This window comes from Scyliorhinus canicula, chromosome 15, assembly GCF_902713615.1.
Source record: "Scyliorhinus canicula chromosome 15, sScyCan1.1, whole genome shotgun sequence".
In the NCBI taxonomy this organism is placed as follows: Eukaryota; Metazoa; Chordata; class Chondrichthyes; order Carcharhiniformes; family Scyliorhinidae; genus Scyliorhinus; species Scyliorhinus canicula.
The window spans coordinates 54,754,453-54,770,173 of record NC_052160.1 but is presented as its reverse complement, the minus strand read 5'-3'; the positions used below and the strand labels follow the sequence as shown (position 1 = coordinate 54,770,173).

The following is a 15,721-nucleotide window of genomic DNA, read 5'->3' as shown; positions in this document are numbered from 1 at the left end:
AGAGATGTCTACCAGAAAATACACATTATATGTGGATAGGTGCAGATTTCGCTGTTACATTCCGAACATTTGCCTGCTACCCTTATTACCCATGTTCACAAATGGAAAATGGCTATGTGGAGAGGTAAATGTAAGTTGTCAAGCAACCATAGTCCAGAATGACCTGACTGCCTTTGAGAGAGAAAAATAAAACCACAGAATGGTTTTCGACATGGGCGCTGAAAATTCTTTGATTGGGATTGCTCATATTTGAAGGTTCAAATGGAATGCAATAACCATTTGACTGCAGGACTGGTAGGTACTATGAAAGTGAAAGGAGATTGTCTATAGCGAACAATACAATAAAAATATCTCCAACAGTCGGGAACAGAATAAAACTTGGTGCAATAATGAAGTTATATTGATGTTTAGGGTCTGGTGTTGCATTTAAGCACTCAGCTGAAAGACTAGAGACAGAAGATAATGAATCACTCCAAATTATCATTCTTCTGTAACAGTAAGAAGTCTTACAACACCAGGTTAAAGTCCAACATGTTTGTTTCAAACACTAGCTTTCGGAGCACTGCTCCTTCCTCGGGTGAATGGGAGATTCACCTGAGGAAGGAGCAGTGCTCCGAAAGCTAGTGTTTGAAACAAAGATGTTGGACTTTAACCTGGTGTTGTAAGACTTCTTACTGTGCTCACCCCAGTCCAACGCCAGCATCTCCACATCATTCTTCTGTAAGACTCTGGAAAAGTAAAAGTTCAATAGGCCATTAACCTGTACCCATGGAGACGACCAAATTAAGCTGCTGGATTTTGTGGTATCTGCACTGTAAATTCTATGTAAATATTTCACAACAGGCAAAACGTTTTTGAGAGATGCTTTGTGTGCAAGTTTTCATAAAGTGCTACATTATCGGAGCAACTAACAAACAAAACCGGATCTATAAATGCCTAGACATGATACAAAAATGCTCTTGAACTGCAAGGAGCGGATACCAAACTTATTTTTTTCTTGGCTGTTAGGCCGACACAAACAGGAATAACAGGGTTGCCTCACTGCCGGCTGTGGCGTTGAAGCCAGTTTATAGACCCTACTGATCCATTGCACTTAGTATTCAGATTAGCCAGTCACACCACCAGCATGAGCAGGGTTTACTTCCTAAATTTTCTTTTCTGGAGTGAAAATGAAGCAATATTATTTTTTTTCCCTTTTAGGACCATTCCTGATTAACAGGCAAACATATCAGTGCGTGGCACTCAGCTATAACTGCTTCAAAGTGCAGAAGAGTAGACCAGAATCATTCATTCTAATTTACCCCATTTGTACCCCGATACGAAAGATCTTAGCTTGCACTTAGCACTCTTCCACTGAACATACAACAGACTACATCTTGAAATAGCACACTATTCTCCCCAGTTAAAATGTGAAATGAAACTACTGACGCGTCTACACAAAAGGCCCTCTTCCAGCTTAAATCCAAATTTTCTGCAAATCTAAAGTGGCATTTCACTTCCCTCTGAAATCAGTCCAAGTGCTGATGGAGACACAATGGGTATTGCAACACTCATGTAAATCAGGTGATTGGGCAAATTTAGATTAACATGGAAGTGTGTTTCTTTCCAATCTACCCCTCACCACTCCCAGAGGTGGGCCACTAGTAAATAGCCCCATACCAATGGCGAACTAAACTTGGCCAGGTGTTGGTATTGCATATCCAGTATGAGATTTGCACCAATGCTGGCAGCATGCAGATTACATACAGTTCCAGGCATAGTGTAAGCTATTGGAGACAAGATTAGTAGATTTTGATCACATTTGTTAACAGTTAACGAACAATCATAAAATCATGCATCATGAAAACTGGCATAATACTATGAGGTATGCAAGTAACTTTAACACCATATCCCTATGTCAGACATGAAATCTACCATATCCTATTAAAAAAAGCTAAATTTAATTTCTGGATTATAACCATGAGTTACTTTCACATACTATATGAGGACAGCAGACAATCTGGTTATAATGATTCTGCTACAACACAACTACCACCCATACCCTAGTTATAACCTAGATGCCACACTTGCCAGTTTTAGAGCCACTGATGTTCAGTTACGGCTAACACAAGAAGCAGGGAATTACTTTCCCCCCAAATATCCTGAATGCAAATGAATAGATATGCTGGATAATTGTTCTGAAACTTTAGCCTTGGGATGATATGTGAAGTCAGAACACTTAAAAGGCCTCTGCCCCAGTGGTATTCAGTTTCTGAGCACCATTCAGTGTTGTGCTTTCTCTCCATTACAGTTCAGAGACCCTAACCTAGGATTCAATTTGCTCACTGACCATGCCCCTTTGTAAACAAATCTCCAAGGCCTCCACAAAACAAAGTCTCAAAACTGAAAGTCTTGTTTCACCCATGGTTCAGGAAACTGTAGCATCTCATTCCCTCAGTGTTTTACACTGAGACTTTCTTCCCGAAGGCTCGTACTTTTTTAAAATGCAACTCAAGAGTACTGAGCTGAAGACACATAAATTTACCAGACCTGTAAATTCTTGATTCAGTCTCATTACTAAAACATTATCCAATGATCTAAGTGAGAAACGCTCAACTTTCCTTTACCTGCCACAGCCAGACTGATCCATTTTCACAGTGCAGGCGACAGTACAGCAATGTAGGAAAAACCAACAGAAAACAGTCATGCTTTTCTGTGAGCAAAGTACAAAATAAAATGTCGGCATTGAATGAAGAGTGTTGCAGAACTAGATCTTAAACACACTGCTGGAGGTGTAGTTAAATCGCAGAACTGGATTCAAGCCCTTTGCAGGCTCTTGTAGGTAGCGCATCTTTATCAGATCTGCAAAGTATTGCACAATCTTGCTATCGTCATTCATCAGCCCCAAATGGTGCTTTAAAAAGTTAACCCTTCGACAGGTGACCGATTCTTCAGTTTCTCTTCCATCAACAGGAAGGTGCAAGTGATGACAGAAAGTGTAGAGAAAGGCCTGGGAGCATAGTTGAGTCAGCATATTGTGGACGTGCATGTAATAGGTGCTGCCTCTCTTTATCTGAGTCCTGTGGTCTGCAAGTCTGGTGATCAGCAGTCCTTTATATTGTGGGCAACGGAGAGTTTTGTTGTCACAGTCTAGAATGCTGATATAGCGACTGTACCGATTCAGCGAGTGCAATATACTGGTACCCAAGGGAGAAGCTATTCTAGAAAAGTCAAAGAAACAAAACATTTACTAATTCATTAACAATAGGACTGTTTGTGAACAAGAATACATGCTCAGTAGTAAAAATTTCAGAACTTCCAGTCTTAGACTTTTCAAATTCAGTCTGAGAAACAGAATGTGTCCAGCTCCAATATATCCTTGGATAAGTGAACATTACATGCATGGTGTGGGTTTCACATCAACAGTTCATTTAAAATTATTAAAATAATGACCATGTATTACGAAACCCCGGATTGTCATGCCTGCTGCTTTGGAGTTTAATCTCACAATTAGATCTGGGAAAGAATTCCTTGCCACCCCTCTCAGAGTAGCATTTACCTGGTTCTCATGTGTTTGACAGAAATGACCACACAGTACAGCTTCAGCTGGCATTAGAAGTATTGTGACAATTACTTGCAGCAATGGCCATGAAGTATAGATGGAAAAATTAAAAGATTTCAACAAAATTTTGAAGTGCAGCAGACTTTTAAAAAATCTCAGCAGGTTAGCCATATCAGTGACAAGAGTCACACCATGATCTAATGCTGTAACACTCCAGAACATTTAATTAATTATATAACAATCTGCTTGGATTGCCTGGGATAGTCACTAGTAAAAGGTGACATTCTTTTGATTAGCTGTATATAAAAAGGGGAGAAGGCATTTTTGAGATATCAACCGTTTCAAGCAGGAAAAGTGGAAGCTATAACCATATAAACACATGTTCCTTTCACTTTACACAGTTTCGGACATGAGGGAGCATTACCAATCTCAGAATCATATTTCCCCTCTTTGAACCCAGCGTAACATTTTTAAGGAATTTTAAAAAAAATTTGACAAGCTGTTGCTGTGCCACTTTAAAGTGGAATAACTGCAGACTCTCAGGGGCACCTTCTTGGACAGATATTGTATAATGCCATGTACAGTAACAGACCAGAGTTATGGAAGGTGGCCTATAGTTATACCTCAAATCCAGCTGAGTGACAAAGGAATAGACTCAGAGTGGCACTCTCTGAATTGCATCCACCCACCACGATAAGGCAGCAGGTGAGAGCAGTGACTTCCATTAAATTAAAATGCATTTTCACACCATGTTGGAATCTGCCCAGTACAAAGTCCCTAGTGATGCAAGACTACCACCTGGAGATGGTTTTTATAATAATAATAAAATAATAATATTTATTATTATCACAAGTAGGTTTACATTAAGACAGCAATGACGTTCCTGTGAAAATCCTCTAGTCGCCACACTACGGCACCTGTTCGGGTACACCGAGGGAGAATTCAGAATGTCCAATTCACCTAACAGCACATCTTTCGGGACTTGCGGGAGGAAACCGGAGCACCCGGAGGAAAACCATGCAGACACGAGGAGAACGTGCAGACTACGTACAGACAGTGACCCAAGCCGGGAACCACTGTGCTACCGTGCCGCTCTTGCTCCTCTTGATTTTTGTATGATCAGAGGCTAAATATAAACTGTAAAGTTCAACTACTGATCTTGTGTCAACATTCTTTCCAACCCTCTCTGAAATAGAGAGGTGGAAGTAGGATATCACCAGGTTAGTGAATCTCACCAACCTTGATTAGTTGTCAACTTGTACACTGAAATTAGTATAAAGTAATAACATTCATGTAAAGAGTATTCAGTTTATTAAATAGTCATTAAACTAGCTTCTTCAGATAATCAGGAACAAAAATTAGATTGGAAAATAAAATAGTTTCACATTGTAATTTGAACAGTTCCAATAAGGAAATGATACAAAAATTTGAACGCACCATAGGACCTAGTTTCAATAATGTTGAGACAAAGCTACAGTGTGGCAGGTGCACAGAAACAATTGGGATCTACATGCTTAAAGCAAATGTGGTCTTGAGTTTGATCAAGCAAAAGTATTTGCTGCTGACCATGAAAAAGTATAAATTCACTGCAGAATGTCACCTTATGCAACACCAGCATTCTTCCTCTTGCTTAGAGTCAGTATTAGTCATGAAAGTATGAAAACCTGCCATAGAAATGACATGTAAAAGAGTTTGATAGACAAGGTTATATAATTAGACAAGAGATTTTACAATGATCAAATGTTATTGCAAATGAAGACAAACTTTTCATAAAATCATGGAATTTACAGTGCAGAAGGAGGCCGTTCAGCCTATCGAGTCTGCATTGGCCCTTGGAAAGAGCACTCTAGTTAAGCCCTCACCTCCACCCCACCCAAATTTTTATCCAAATTCTTTTTTTGGACACTAAGGGCAATTTACCATGGCCAATCCATTAACCTGCACACCGTTGGACTGTGGGAGGAAACCGGAGCACCCAGAGGAAACCCAGGCAGACACGGGGAGAAGGTGCAGACTCCGCACAGACAGTGACCCAAGCCGGGAATCAAACCTGGGATCCTGGAGCTGTGAAGCAATTGTGCTAACCACTGTGCTACCCTTTTTAAAGGTTCTCTGAAAAGATTGCTGGTATTAAGGCACATTTCACATGGGTATTTACTTTCCTGCTTGCAGCAGACTTGTCAGCAAATAATTCCAAGTGGCTTTTAAAAGAAATCTATAGTAAATCTGGCTAAAATTGTATTAAGCTAATCTTACTAAAGTCACAAATCTGTCTTTGCAGAAAAATAAATGTTGAAAACAATTTGCTTGAGAATATACCTTTGAGTGGACATTTTTAGGTTACCGAGGTGACAAAATCGTGCTCACAACCAAGGGTATTTACAAGCGGTGGAGCAAAAGCTGACGCCATTTCCCTGGCCCTATACTCATCCCTACAGCATCCCGACAACAAGGACGCCTACATCAGACTCCTATTTATTGACACAGCTCCGCCTTCAACACATAATCCCAGTCAAGCTCATATCAAAGCTCCAAAACCTAGGACTTGGCTCCTCACTCTGCAATTGGATCCTCGACTTTCTGACCCACAGACCACAATCAGTAAGAATAAACAATACCTCCTCCACAATAGTCCTCAATACTGGGGCCCCGCAAGGCTGCGTACTTAGCCCCCTTCTCTACTCCCTGTACACACACGACTGCGTGGCAAAATTTGGTTCCAACTCCATCTACACGTTGGCCGACAATACGACCATAATAGGCCGAATCTCGAATAACGACGAGTTAGGAGGGAGATAGAGAACCTAGTGGAGTGGTGCAGCGACAACAATCTCTCCCTCAATGCCAGCAAAACTAAAGAGCTGGTCGCTGACTTCAGGAAGCAAAGTACTGTACACACCCCTGTCAGCATCAATGAGGCCGAGGTGGAGATGGTTAGCAGTTTCAAATTCCTAGAGGTACACATCACCAAAAATCTGTCCTGGTCCACCCACGTCAACACTACCACCAAGGGAGCACAAAAGCGCCTATACTTCCTTCGGAAACTAAGGAAATTCGGCATGTCCACATTAATTCTTACCAACTTTTACAGATGCACCAGAAAGCATCCTATCTGGCTGCATCACAGCCTGGTATGGCAACTGCTTGGCCCAGGACCTCAAGAAACTTCAGAGAGTCGTGAACACAGCCCAGTGCAACACACAAACTTGCCTCCCATCCATTGACTCCATCTATACCTCCCGCTGCCCGGGGGAAAGCTGGCAGCATAATCCCACCCGGTTTACTTGCTCTTCCAACTTCTTCCATCGGGCAGGAGATACAGAAGTCTGAGAACACACACGAACAGACTCAAAAACAGCTTCTTCCCTGCTGTTACCAGATTCCTAAACAACCCTCTTATGGACTGACCTTATTAACACTACACCCCTGTACACTTCATCTGATGCCGGTGCTTACGTAGTTACATTGTGTACCTTGTGTTGCCCTATTATGTATTTTCTTTTATTTCCTTTTTTTTCTCCAAGTACTTAAAGTGTTATTTTTTCAATAAACTGACAGTTTAAGCAGAAGCCACCCTTGAAGCTTGATAATAAATTCAAGTATTATGAATAGTCCCAATACTCACTTTTGAAAGTAACCCACTATTTGGTAGAGCGAACACGCAAACTTTGATAAAATAAAAAAATGGAAATGTTTGAGAAAGGTCTGCATGGGATCCATATTACTGACAATATTTACAATAAAACTAGTTTCACAATTCTTCTGAACTTCGTATTTAATCTAATTCGAATTCAGTTATTCTTGCCATTCTGAAATGCATTTGCAATACTAAGCGCATCTATTGCTCCGATCTTAATCCATTACTAAGTAAACTGGCCCTTAAACATGGCTACATTGTATCTATATTTAATACACACCTTTGAAGTCCAATGAGTTTCCAGGTCTGTAAATGGTTGATGAGCAACGGGAACGTTACCCATTGCTTTATAGAGTCTGAATCGCTGCCACAATTAGGGACAAATGTTGACAAAGCATTGACAAGCTTTTTAACTTTTCCTTCTTGTTCACCAACTATTACAAGCATCCGGCCAGTTAGCAATGAAAAAATTGCTTGTTGTGCAAAAGAATATTGCCTTATAAACCAGAGTGAATTCCTTCCAGACTGCTTCTTATGCTTTCCAGAGAGCCTTTTTATTGGACAGTTTGGTAAAGCTGGAGATGGAGTCCTGTCAGAACATAATGATGCACTGATGTAACTCATATTGTCCAAATATTCATCTACTGGAATTTGAACTGTTTCTCCAGTACCAGGTACATCATTGTACTTTTTCTCATAGGTAGATAATACTTGGTCATCAGCACCATATAATCCATTTCTGTCATCTTGTTGTGGGAAATCACTGTGGAATATTTGGTCTATGGTTTTACTGCGTTGTGGTGGAACATTGACTACTCCATCATTGTATTCTTCAGTTACAAATGTAGGTACCGATTTAGTAAAATGTGGGCTCTCTTTTCCAATACAACAAGTGGAGTCTACAGGCTCAGATAAAACAGGCAACATTATGGTGTTATTTTCAAAATCTGCCTTACTAAATCCGTTACTATGGTTCAGATTTGCATCAGGCTGCACAGGATCGGTGCTCAGTTGCTTTTCTTCTTCATTGTCTAAAGTGTTATCTTCTTCATATATTGCACTTGGACAGGTGGCCTTAAAATCTTCAGGTATCAGAGATTCAGTGGTACAGAGGACTTCAATGCTGTCCTCGCTGTTTGTCCGCTTGGTGACTACAAATTTCCTCCTCACAATTTCTGGGTGCTGGCACTGCAGGTTTGTTTGGCTGTCAGATTTGGAAAATATTGGGGCCGGGCAGGATTTTTCTGTACCCAGTACTTCAATACTTTCACCACTGCTGACACTTCCCTTTTCTTTCCCTTCCAGCTCAAGATAGTCTGAAGCTCCTGGAGGATTTTTACATGGGATAGAATCTGCCACAGTCCCATGGTAACTCTCTTCGTTGACTTGCTGGTCCAATTTAATTGGCACAGACTCCACACAAGACTTGTATGATTCAAAGCTTGCAGCCTCATTTGATAAACAGGGATGTTCCAAATCCTTTGGGCTAAGAATATTAAAAACTGGAAGCAGTTTGTCACAGCGCTGTTGCTTTTCAATTTGTTCTTTATCAAAGAGTAACGGATCTTCAAACAGAAAGGAAGTTAGTCGCTGTTGTTGAAGCAGCAGTTTTTCAATTTGGCTTGTAATCAGATAGCATACATCACCTCTAAAGAATTTCTCTACCTGCTTAAGCTGTTCTAGAGTTTGATTAAAAAAGTAACTATCACAAAGCTCTTCCAGGGTTTTCAACTTTTTTTCAAAGCATTTTGCCGACTTAGCCCTTGTGAACTTTGGTGTGTAAGATCTGCTATTATTGGAAAAGCTAATTTTTTCACACAACTCGTTTGACTGTTGTTCCAACCCAGTGTCCGATTGTTCTGTGCCATATTCTGGCTCATAGAAAAAATAGTCCGCATCTTTCGTTTTTTTGTGTGAATAAGTTCTTATCTGCATTAGAAGATCCTGATGTTCAATTATACACTTCTCCACATTGGCTAACTCATTGGCTTTTTCGATTGCTACCGACGAGTAGTATCCTTTGTCGTTCGATCTTTTCTGGATTTCTGTTTCATTGTGTAAAACATTCCGCGTGTACTCGAGGTCCTGGAGTTTCTTTTCCAGTTCTGTGGCAAAAGCTTTTCTATTTCCAGTTTTCAAACACTCGGAGGCTTTGGAAAAGTCACCTGAAAGCTCCTGGAACTGCTGCATGATCTTGTTTTCATCGGCGGAGATGTAAGCCACGCAGAACGGCCTGACGAAACCTCTCGCCTCCAAGTCGTAGAGAGTCAAGTGGTGGACGTAGGCGAAAGCCCCTTCCTTGGAGTCCCCCAGCACCACCTTGGAGTCCTCCACAAAGTTGAGCTTGGGATAGCTGGTGCCAGGGGGGTGCCCCACAAAGGAGGCTTGATAGTCCACAGACATGATCCTGAGAGAGAAATAGTTGAGATCAAAGTTATCGCGGGCATTTTCTGGGATGGTTAACAAAGGCTGAGGGCCTACCTGCTCGGAAAACTCGGATATCAGAATGAAATCTTTCTCGAATTTGGCCGTGGCCGTCTTGGACCAGGGGTTTTCGGGATGGAATTGGAAAGGGGGCATCGAGTCGTCGCGATACTGCTCCTCGTAGTCATCTTCGTGAGTGAGAGCGACAACATCAGGAGCAGTGATCATATTTTAACCTTCCCAGACCGAGCATGTAAAGTGCAAAGAAAGAGCGGCCCCCTTAGCAACGCCAGCACCTCTTCACAAGCCACCATTTTGTTTCCATCTGACCTAAAGCGTTTCACCGGACGTGAGTGTCATACACCCCTTTTCACCAGACAATACTTTCATCCCCCCCCCCAACTAAAAAAAGCAATGTCTCCTTCGCGTGAATTATCTTCAAACCAAGTCATTTAAAAACTGCGGCAGCCATTAATGTTCGTTCGTTTTGGGGGAGGGGGGTTCCTGGTGTATAGCTTTCTGGGTATTGTAGTTCTCCAGCTCCCGTTTAGCCAGGGGACCGACGGCGGCGTGAACTACAACTCCCAGCGTGCGCCGGGCTCCGCGAACGGAGAACCCCGGCATGTACGCATGCTCACCGAGAGTAAACACCCTGCTGTGCTGGCGCCGGGCGGGGGCGGCGTTGTGATGAGTCAGTTGCACAAGTTGCTCTGCTTTTCGTCCAGCGTGATTTTTATTTAAATGCACTGGCATTTGGAATGGGATACGTTCTTTACACAGTGTAATCGAAAGGAGAATTTCCGCAGCTCTGGAACGTTGAGTACAAACCCCCATTAATTTGCATCTATTTCCATCTGGAGGTATCAGCGAAATGCTCTGATTTATGATTCACCCACTAACGTGCATCTATTCAGCACCGCTAACATGGAAAAACTACCAAGACGCTTCAAAGATATTAAAAAGACAGACATTGATGCTGATATAAAGCACAAAATATTGAGAGGAATGTCCTCTCAAAGTGAGGAAAGGCACTACAAAAACAAAATATTGTGGATGCTGGCCAGCATTTCCTGTCTCTATTACGGGCAATTTTAGCATAGCCAATCCACCCAACCAACACATTTTTGGATTGTGGGAGGAATCCACACAGATACGGGAGAAAGTGCAAACCCCACACAGTCACCGGAGGCTGGAATTGAACCTGGGTCCATGGCGCTGTGAGGCAGCAGTGCTAATCACCTGTTTTTATTATATAAATGTTAAGTGATTTGCTTTCCTTTAAAATCAAAAGTGTAGAGCAGTGCTTCTCAAAGTGTGGTACGAGTACCGGTGCCGGTACTCGAGCCATCGTCTGCCGGTACTTGGAGTGTTTCCAGAAAAGAAAGAGACAGTAATCCTGGATTGGCTTGTTTCGCTTACCGGTCCCTGGCACATTGAAAAAAAAACTGCCGGTACACCACATCAGATAGTTTGAGATGCACTGGTGTAGAGGACAGGGAGTGAAATGTGAGAAGAGTTGAGGAAGGAAATCCCCAAATTGGGCCCCAGAGGGCTGAGGGTACTGCTGTCCATAGGGGAAAGGGGGGGGGGGGGGGGGGGTGGTACAAGGTAGGGGGAAGTACAGTATATACACATAGACATAATTCAGGGCAACGAGAGTTGTGCAATGTAGTACTGGAGAAGGTTGGAGAAGAAAAAAGGGAAAAGGCTATGAACAGATTTATAACAGGATGGGATATTTACCTCAAAGCTTTGGGGGATTAGGAGGCAATGTAGGTCAATAAAGGACGGGTGATTGATCTGCGAGACTGGGTACAGAATACGATACAAGCAGTTGTTTTGGATGAGTTTTAGTTTTACAGGAAGATGGGAGGATCACCAGGAGAGCATTGAAATAGTTGAACCTAGAGGTGACAGATGGGCTGAGATGGGGGTGAGCCAGTGGTCTTATGATGGTTGAAGTAGTTGAACTTTATATTGGCAAATATATTGGATTGACAAGGCTCTTGTGGTTGCTAACAGTCCAATACAACCTGAGATAATGGCTGGATCAATGGGGAATGTATGGAGTTTGTGGCAGAAGCTGAAAACTATCTTGCAATCAGAACAAAAGTCTCAGAGCTCACAAAATTCAAACATGACAAACACAGGACCATGAAAAAGCTACTCATTCCCTCAAGCTAATTCCACTGTTTATTCAGATCATGGTGGATCCATGTCTGAACTTAATTTAGAAACCTTTGATGCCTATTGCATATCGGTGGAAGTAGAACGGAATTGCCTTTGTGAAATAAAATGAAAATCGCTTATTGTCACAAGTAGGCTTCAAATGACGTTACTGTGAAAAGCCTCTAGTCGCCACATTCCAGCGCCTGTTCAGGAGGCTGGTACGGGAATTGAACCGTGCTGCTGACCTGACTTGGTCTGCTTTAAAAGCCAGCTCTTTAGCCCTGTGCTAAACCAGCACCTGGGCTAGCTGGTCAGACCTGAAAATGATCAATGGGTAAGGTGACCAAATGTCTACATTTTTTAGACAAGCCCCCGGATGGGTAATGTGTCCCCAAGGAAGCAATATCCTCAGAAGAGTTGGTGGTTCACGAAACTTGTTCTTTAGTGCCTTAACTTTTAATTTCACGATGGAATATATCTAATGCACTATAGAATATGTTCTGCAAGTCACCTTCGATAAAGATGTGTTCGATAAATAATAAATGTGTTAGAAAGAAATATCTAGAATCTTCCTAATACTTTTCTTACTATTAGCTGGAACGTAAATGATACAGCATTACGGCGGTTGTCATAGCTCTGGCGCTGACTTAATGATGTACGACGTAGAACGTAGGCACGATTTGAAAGGATGTGAAAATAGTGATCACAAAAGAGCATAATTGCTATTTTAAAAACCTGATTAAAAAGGATTTTCCATATTCACAACCAACCAGAAAGGAAATCTCCACATTATGTTCAATATGCCGTCAGTAGTTCCCATTTTGAGCAGAGGAAGGACATTAGCACATCACAACATTGTTGCTCGTTTTGCTAAGTGTGCTTTACACTTAATTGCTCTGTTTTATAACCTTTGCTCTAGAGTCGCCAGGTATCTTTATGATACCACCACGAGGTTCAAGTTCAAGTGCTGATCAATAACTCAATACACCAGTTAGTGGGCAGCACGGTGGGCAAGTGGTTAGCACAACCGCCTCACGGTCCTGAGGTCCCAGGTTCGATCCCGGCTCTGGGTCACTGTCTGTGTGGAGTTTGCACATTCTCCCCGTGTCTGCGTGGGTTTCGCCCCCACAACCCAAAAATGTGCAGAGTAGGTGGATTGGCCACGCTAAATTGCCCCTTAATTGGAAAAAATAATTGGGTAATCTAAATTTAAAAAAAAAATTACACCAGTTAGTAAGGTTGAAATCAAAACACATTTATTATATACACAGTCAATCGCCACTCATGCATAAAATACTATTCACTAGGCTATTTCTAACACTAACAGGCCAATACTTAGCTTTGGAAAAGGGACCCACTAGGTCAGGGGAACAATTGGCCTCTCGTTCGATCCTGAGTCTGCAGGCTTCCAGCTGGTATGGACTAATGGTTAGGAGCACCTATCTCGTAGCGTGCGTTGACTGGACACTTGGTTGGTGCAGCTGCTAGACAAGTCTCTCCGAATTGAGAGTCACGGTCAAGAGTTCTTTGAGAGCTGCCAAGAAGAACGAACTGAACTTGGGGACTCTATTTTATAGTCCACAGGGGTTTTGTGCCCTTGTGGGCGGCCCTGTACCTGGTTGCAATTGATTGGACTAAGTTCTGATCATTTGAATTGATTTCTCCAATACTGGAGCTCGTCCCTGATCGCTGGGTGGTTCCTAAATGTCCGTTGACCTTCCTTTGACTTGGCTCCTGCTGGCGCCGAGGAGTCTGGCTTGGCCTCGATTATCTTAACTGTTTCAATTGTTCCCGGGGATCGCTCATCAAATCGCTGGCTTTTAAAGCAGACCAAGCAGGCCAGCAGCACGGTTCGATTCCCGTACCAGCCTCCCCGGACAGGCGCCGGAATGTGGCGACTAGGGGCTTTTCACAGTAACTTCGTTGAAGCCTACTCGTGACAGTAAGCAATTTTTTCTTTTAGATGGTCGTCAGTTTCAGTGCTGTCTGGGTTCTGCAAGTTCTAATATACAGGAAACTTTGCACCTGCTTGTTTTTCTGTCCTTGGCTGAATTTCCCTGCATTCTTAGCGAATCTCTATTTTAAAGTCGGGAAGTGGCCAACCCAGGTGGCTACAACATGAAGCTACTTTCAAAGCACGATCCAGTTCAACATCCTGGGGGCTTACCATTGACTAGAAACTGAACTGGACAAGCCATATAAACTCTGTGGCCATAAGGGGCGGCATAATAGCACAATGGTTAGCACTGTTGCTTCACAACACCAGGGACCTGGGATCGATTCCCAGGATCGGTCACTATCTGTGCACAGTCTGCATGTTCTCCACGCGTCTGTGTGGGTTTCCTCCGGTTTCCTCCCACAGTCCAAAGATGTGCATGATGTGGAGATGCCGGCGTTGGACTGGGGTGAGCAAGTAAGAAGTCTTACAACACCAGGTTAAAGTCCAACAGGTTTGTTTCAAACACGAGCTTTCAGAGCACTGCTCCTTCCTCAGGTGATGTGCAAGTTAGGTGGATTGGCCATGGTAAATTGCCCTTAGGTTCCAAATAGGTTAGGTGGAGTTATGGAGATAGGGTGGAGGTGTGGGCTTAAGTAGGGTGCTCTTTCTAAGGGCCGGTGCAGACTTGATGGACTGAATGGCCTCCTGCACTGTACATTCTATGTTTCTATCTAGAAGAGGATGTCAGATGCTGGGAATTCTGCAGTGACTCCCCAAAGCTTGTCTATTTTACAAGGTGCAAGTCAGGAGTGTGATGGAATACTCTCCACTTGCCCGGATGAGTACAGCTCCAACAACGACCTGCTCTTACAGAAAGAAACATAGAATTTACAGTCCGGGAGCCCATTCGGCCCATCAAGTCTGCACCGGCCCTTGGAAAGAAGCCCAGTCCCATCCGGGACAAAGCAATCCACTTGATGGGCACCCTCTCCCTATTAAGGTGGTAATGTTTTACCACCATAAACATTCATTCCCTCCACCACCAACGCACAGTGGTAGTAACGTGTTCTATCTACAGGATGCACTGCAGAAACTCACCAAGGCACTTTCAATAGCATCTTCCAAACCCACAACCTATACCAGCTCCGAAAGCTTGTGTTTGAAACAAACCTGTTGGTCTTTAACCTGGTGTCTTAAGACTTCTTACTGTGTTCCTTAAATGAGACCAAAACAGTACAAAGTATTCAAGATGTTGTTTCACAAATGCTGTACGACTGAAGCATAACATACTTAGTTTTATGTTCAATTCTCATAATAAGGGTTAGCATTTCATTAGCCTTTTTGATCAAGATCATATGTTGTACCTGCAAACTAACTTTTTGCGACTCGCACGAGAACACCTAAATGCCACTGCACCTCAGCATTCTGCAGCCAATCTGTCTCATACTGCTTTTTTATTCTTCCTGCCAAATAGAACTTCAAATGACCCCACATTATACTCCATTTGCCAGATTTTATCCCACTTGCTCAACATATCTGCACTTCATCCATCTATATGCACGTGTTTTACATCTTCTGTACGTGCACTGTTAAAATATAAGTGATTACACATGCTATATTTCAGGGGTGGGCAAACTACGGCCCGCGGGCCGCATGCGGCCCGCCAAAGGTATTTCTGCGGCCCACCAAGTCATTAAAAAGAAAAAAAAAAAAAATTTAAAAAATTTTTTTTTTTTTTTTTTAAATTTTTTTTTTAAAGGTTAATGGGTGGGGGGGCTGTTGGGTTACTTACTGGTATAGGGTGGATACGTTGACTTGAGTAGGGTGATCATTGCTTGGCACAACGTCGAGGGCCGAAGGGCCTGTTCTGTGCTGTACTGTTCTATGTTCTATATGAGGCGCCCAGAATCATAACCGGGTGACGTAATTATTTTACTTAATATACTATGCGGCCCTTTGTGAATTGTGAATTTCTGAATGCGGCCCTTGCACGGAAAAGTTTGCCCACCCC

The 15,721-nt window shown here is 42.6% G+C and overlaps 1 protein-coding gene across 3 annotated transcripts in view; it reads right to left on the bottom strand.

Annotated features, from left to right (window-relative positions):
- LOC119978518 (transmembrane protein 11, mitochondrial-like) overlaps positions 1–10,094 on the bottom strand; it is a 40,791-nt gene extending 30,697 nt beyond the window's left edge. Inside the window, exons 1-2 of one of the 3 annotated variants that reach the window (XM_038820211.1) lie at positions 7,459–10,094; positions 990–3,200 (exon numbers count right to left, since the gene is read on the bottom strand). In XM_038820211.1, coding sequence (XP_038676139.1) covers positions 2,747–3,200; positions 7,459–9,830 — 2,826 coding nt within the window. In that variant the 5' untranslated portion in view covers positions 9,831–10,094 and the 3' untranslated portion in view covers positions 990–2,746. Of the gene's footprint in view, positions 1–989; positions 3,201–7,458 lie in introns of those variants that run through there. The other 2 variants (XM_038820212.1, XM_038820210.1) reach the window with 2 other exon arrangements.
- Positions 10,095–15,721: the final 5,627 nt, after the last annotated feature.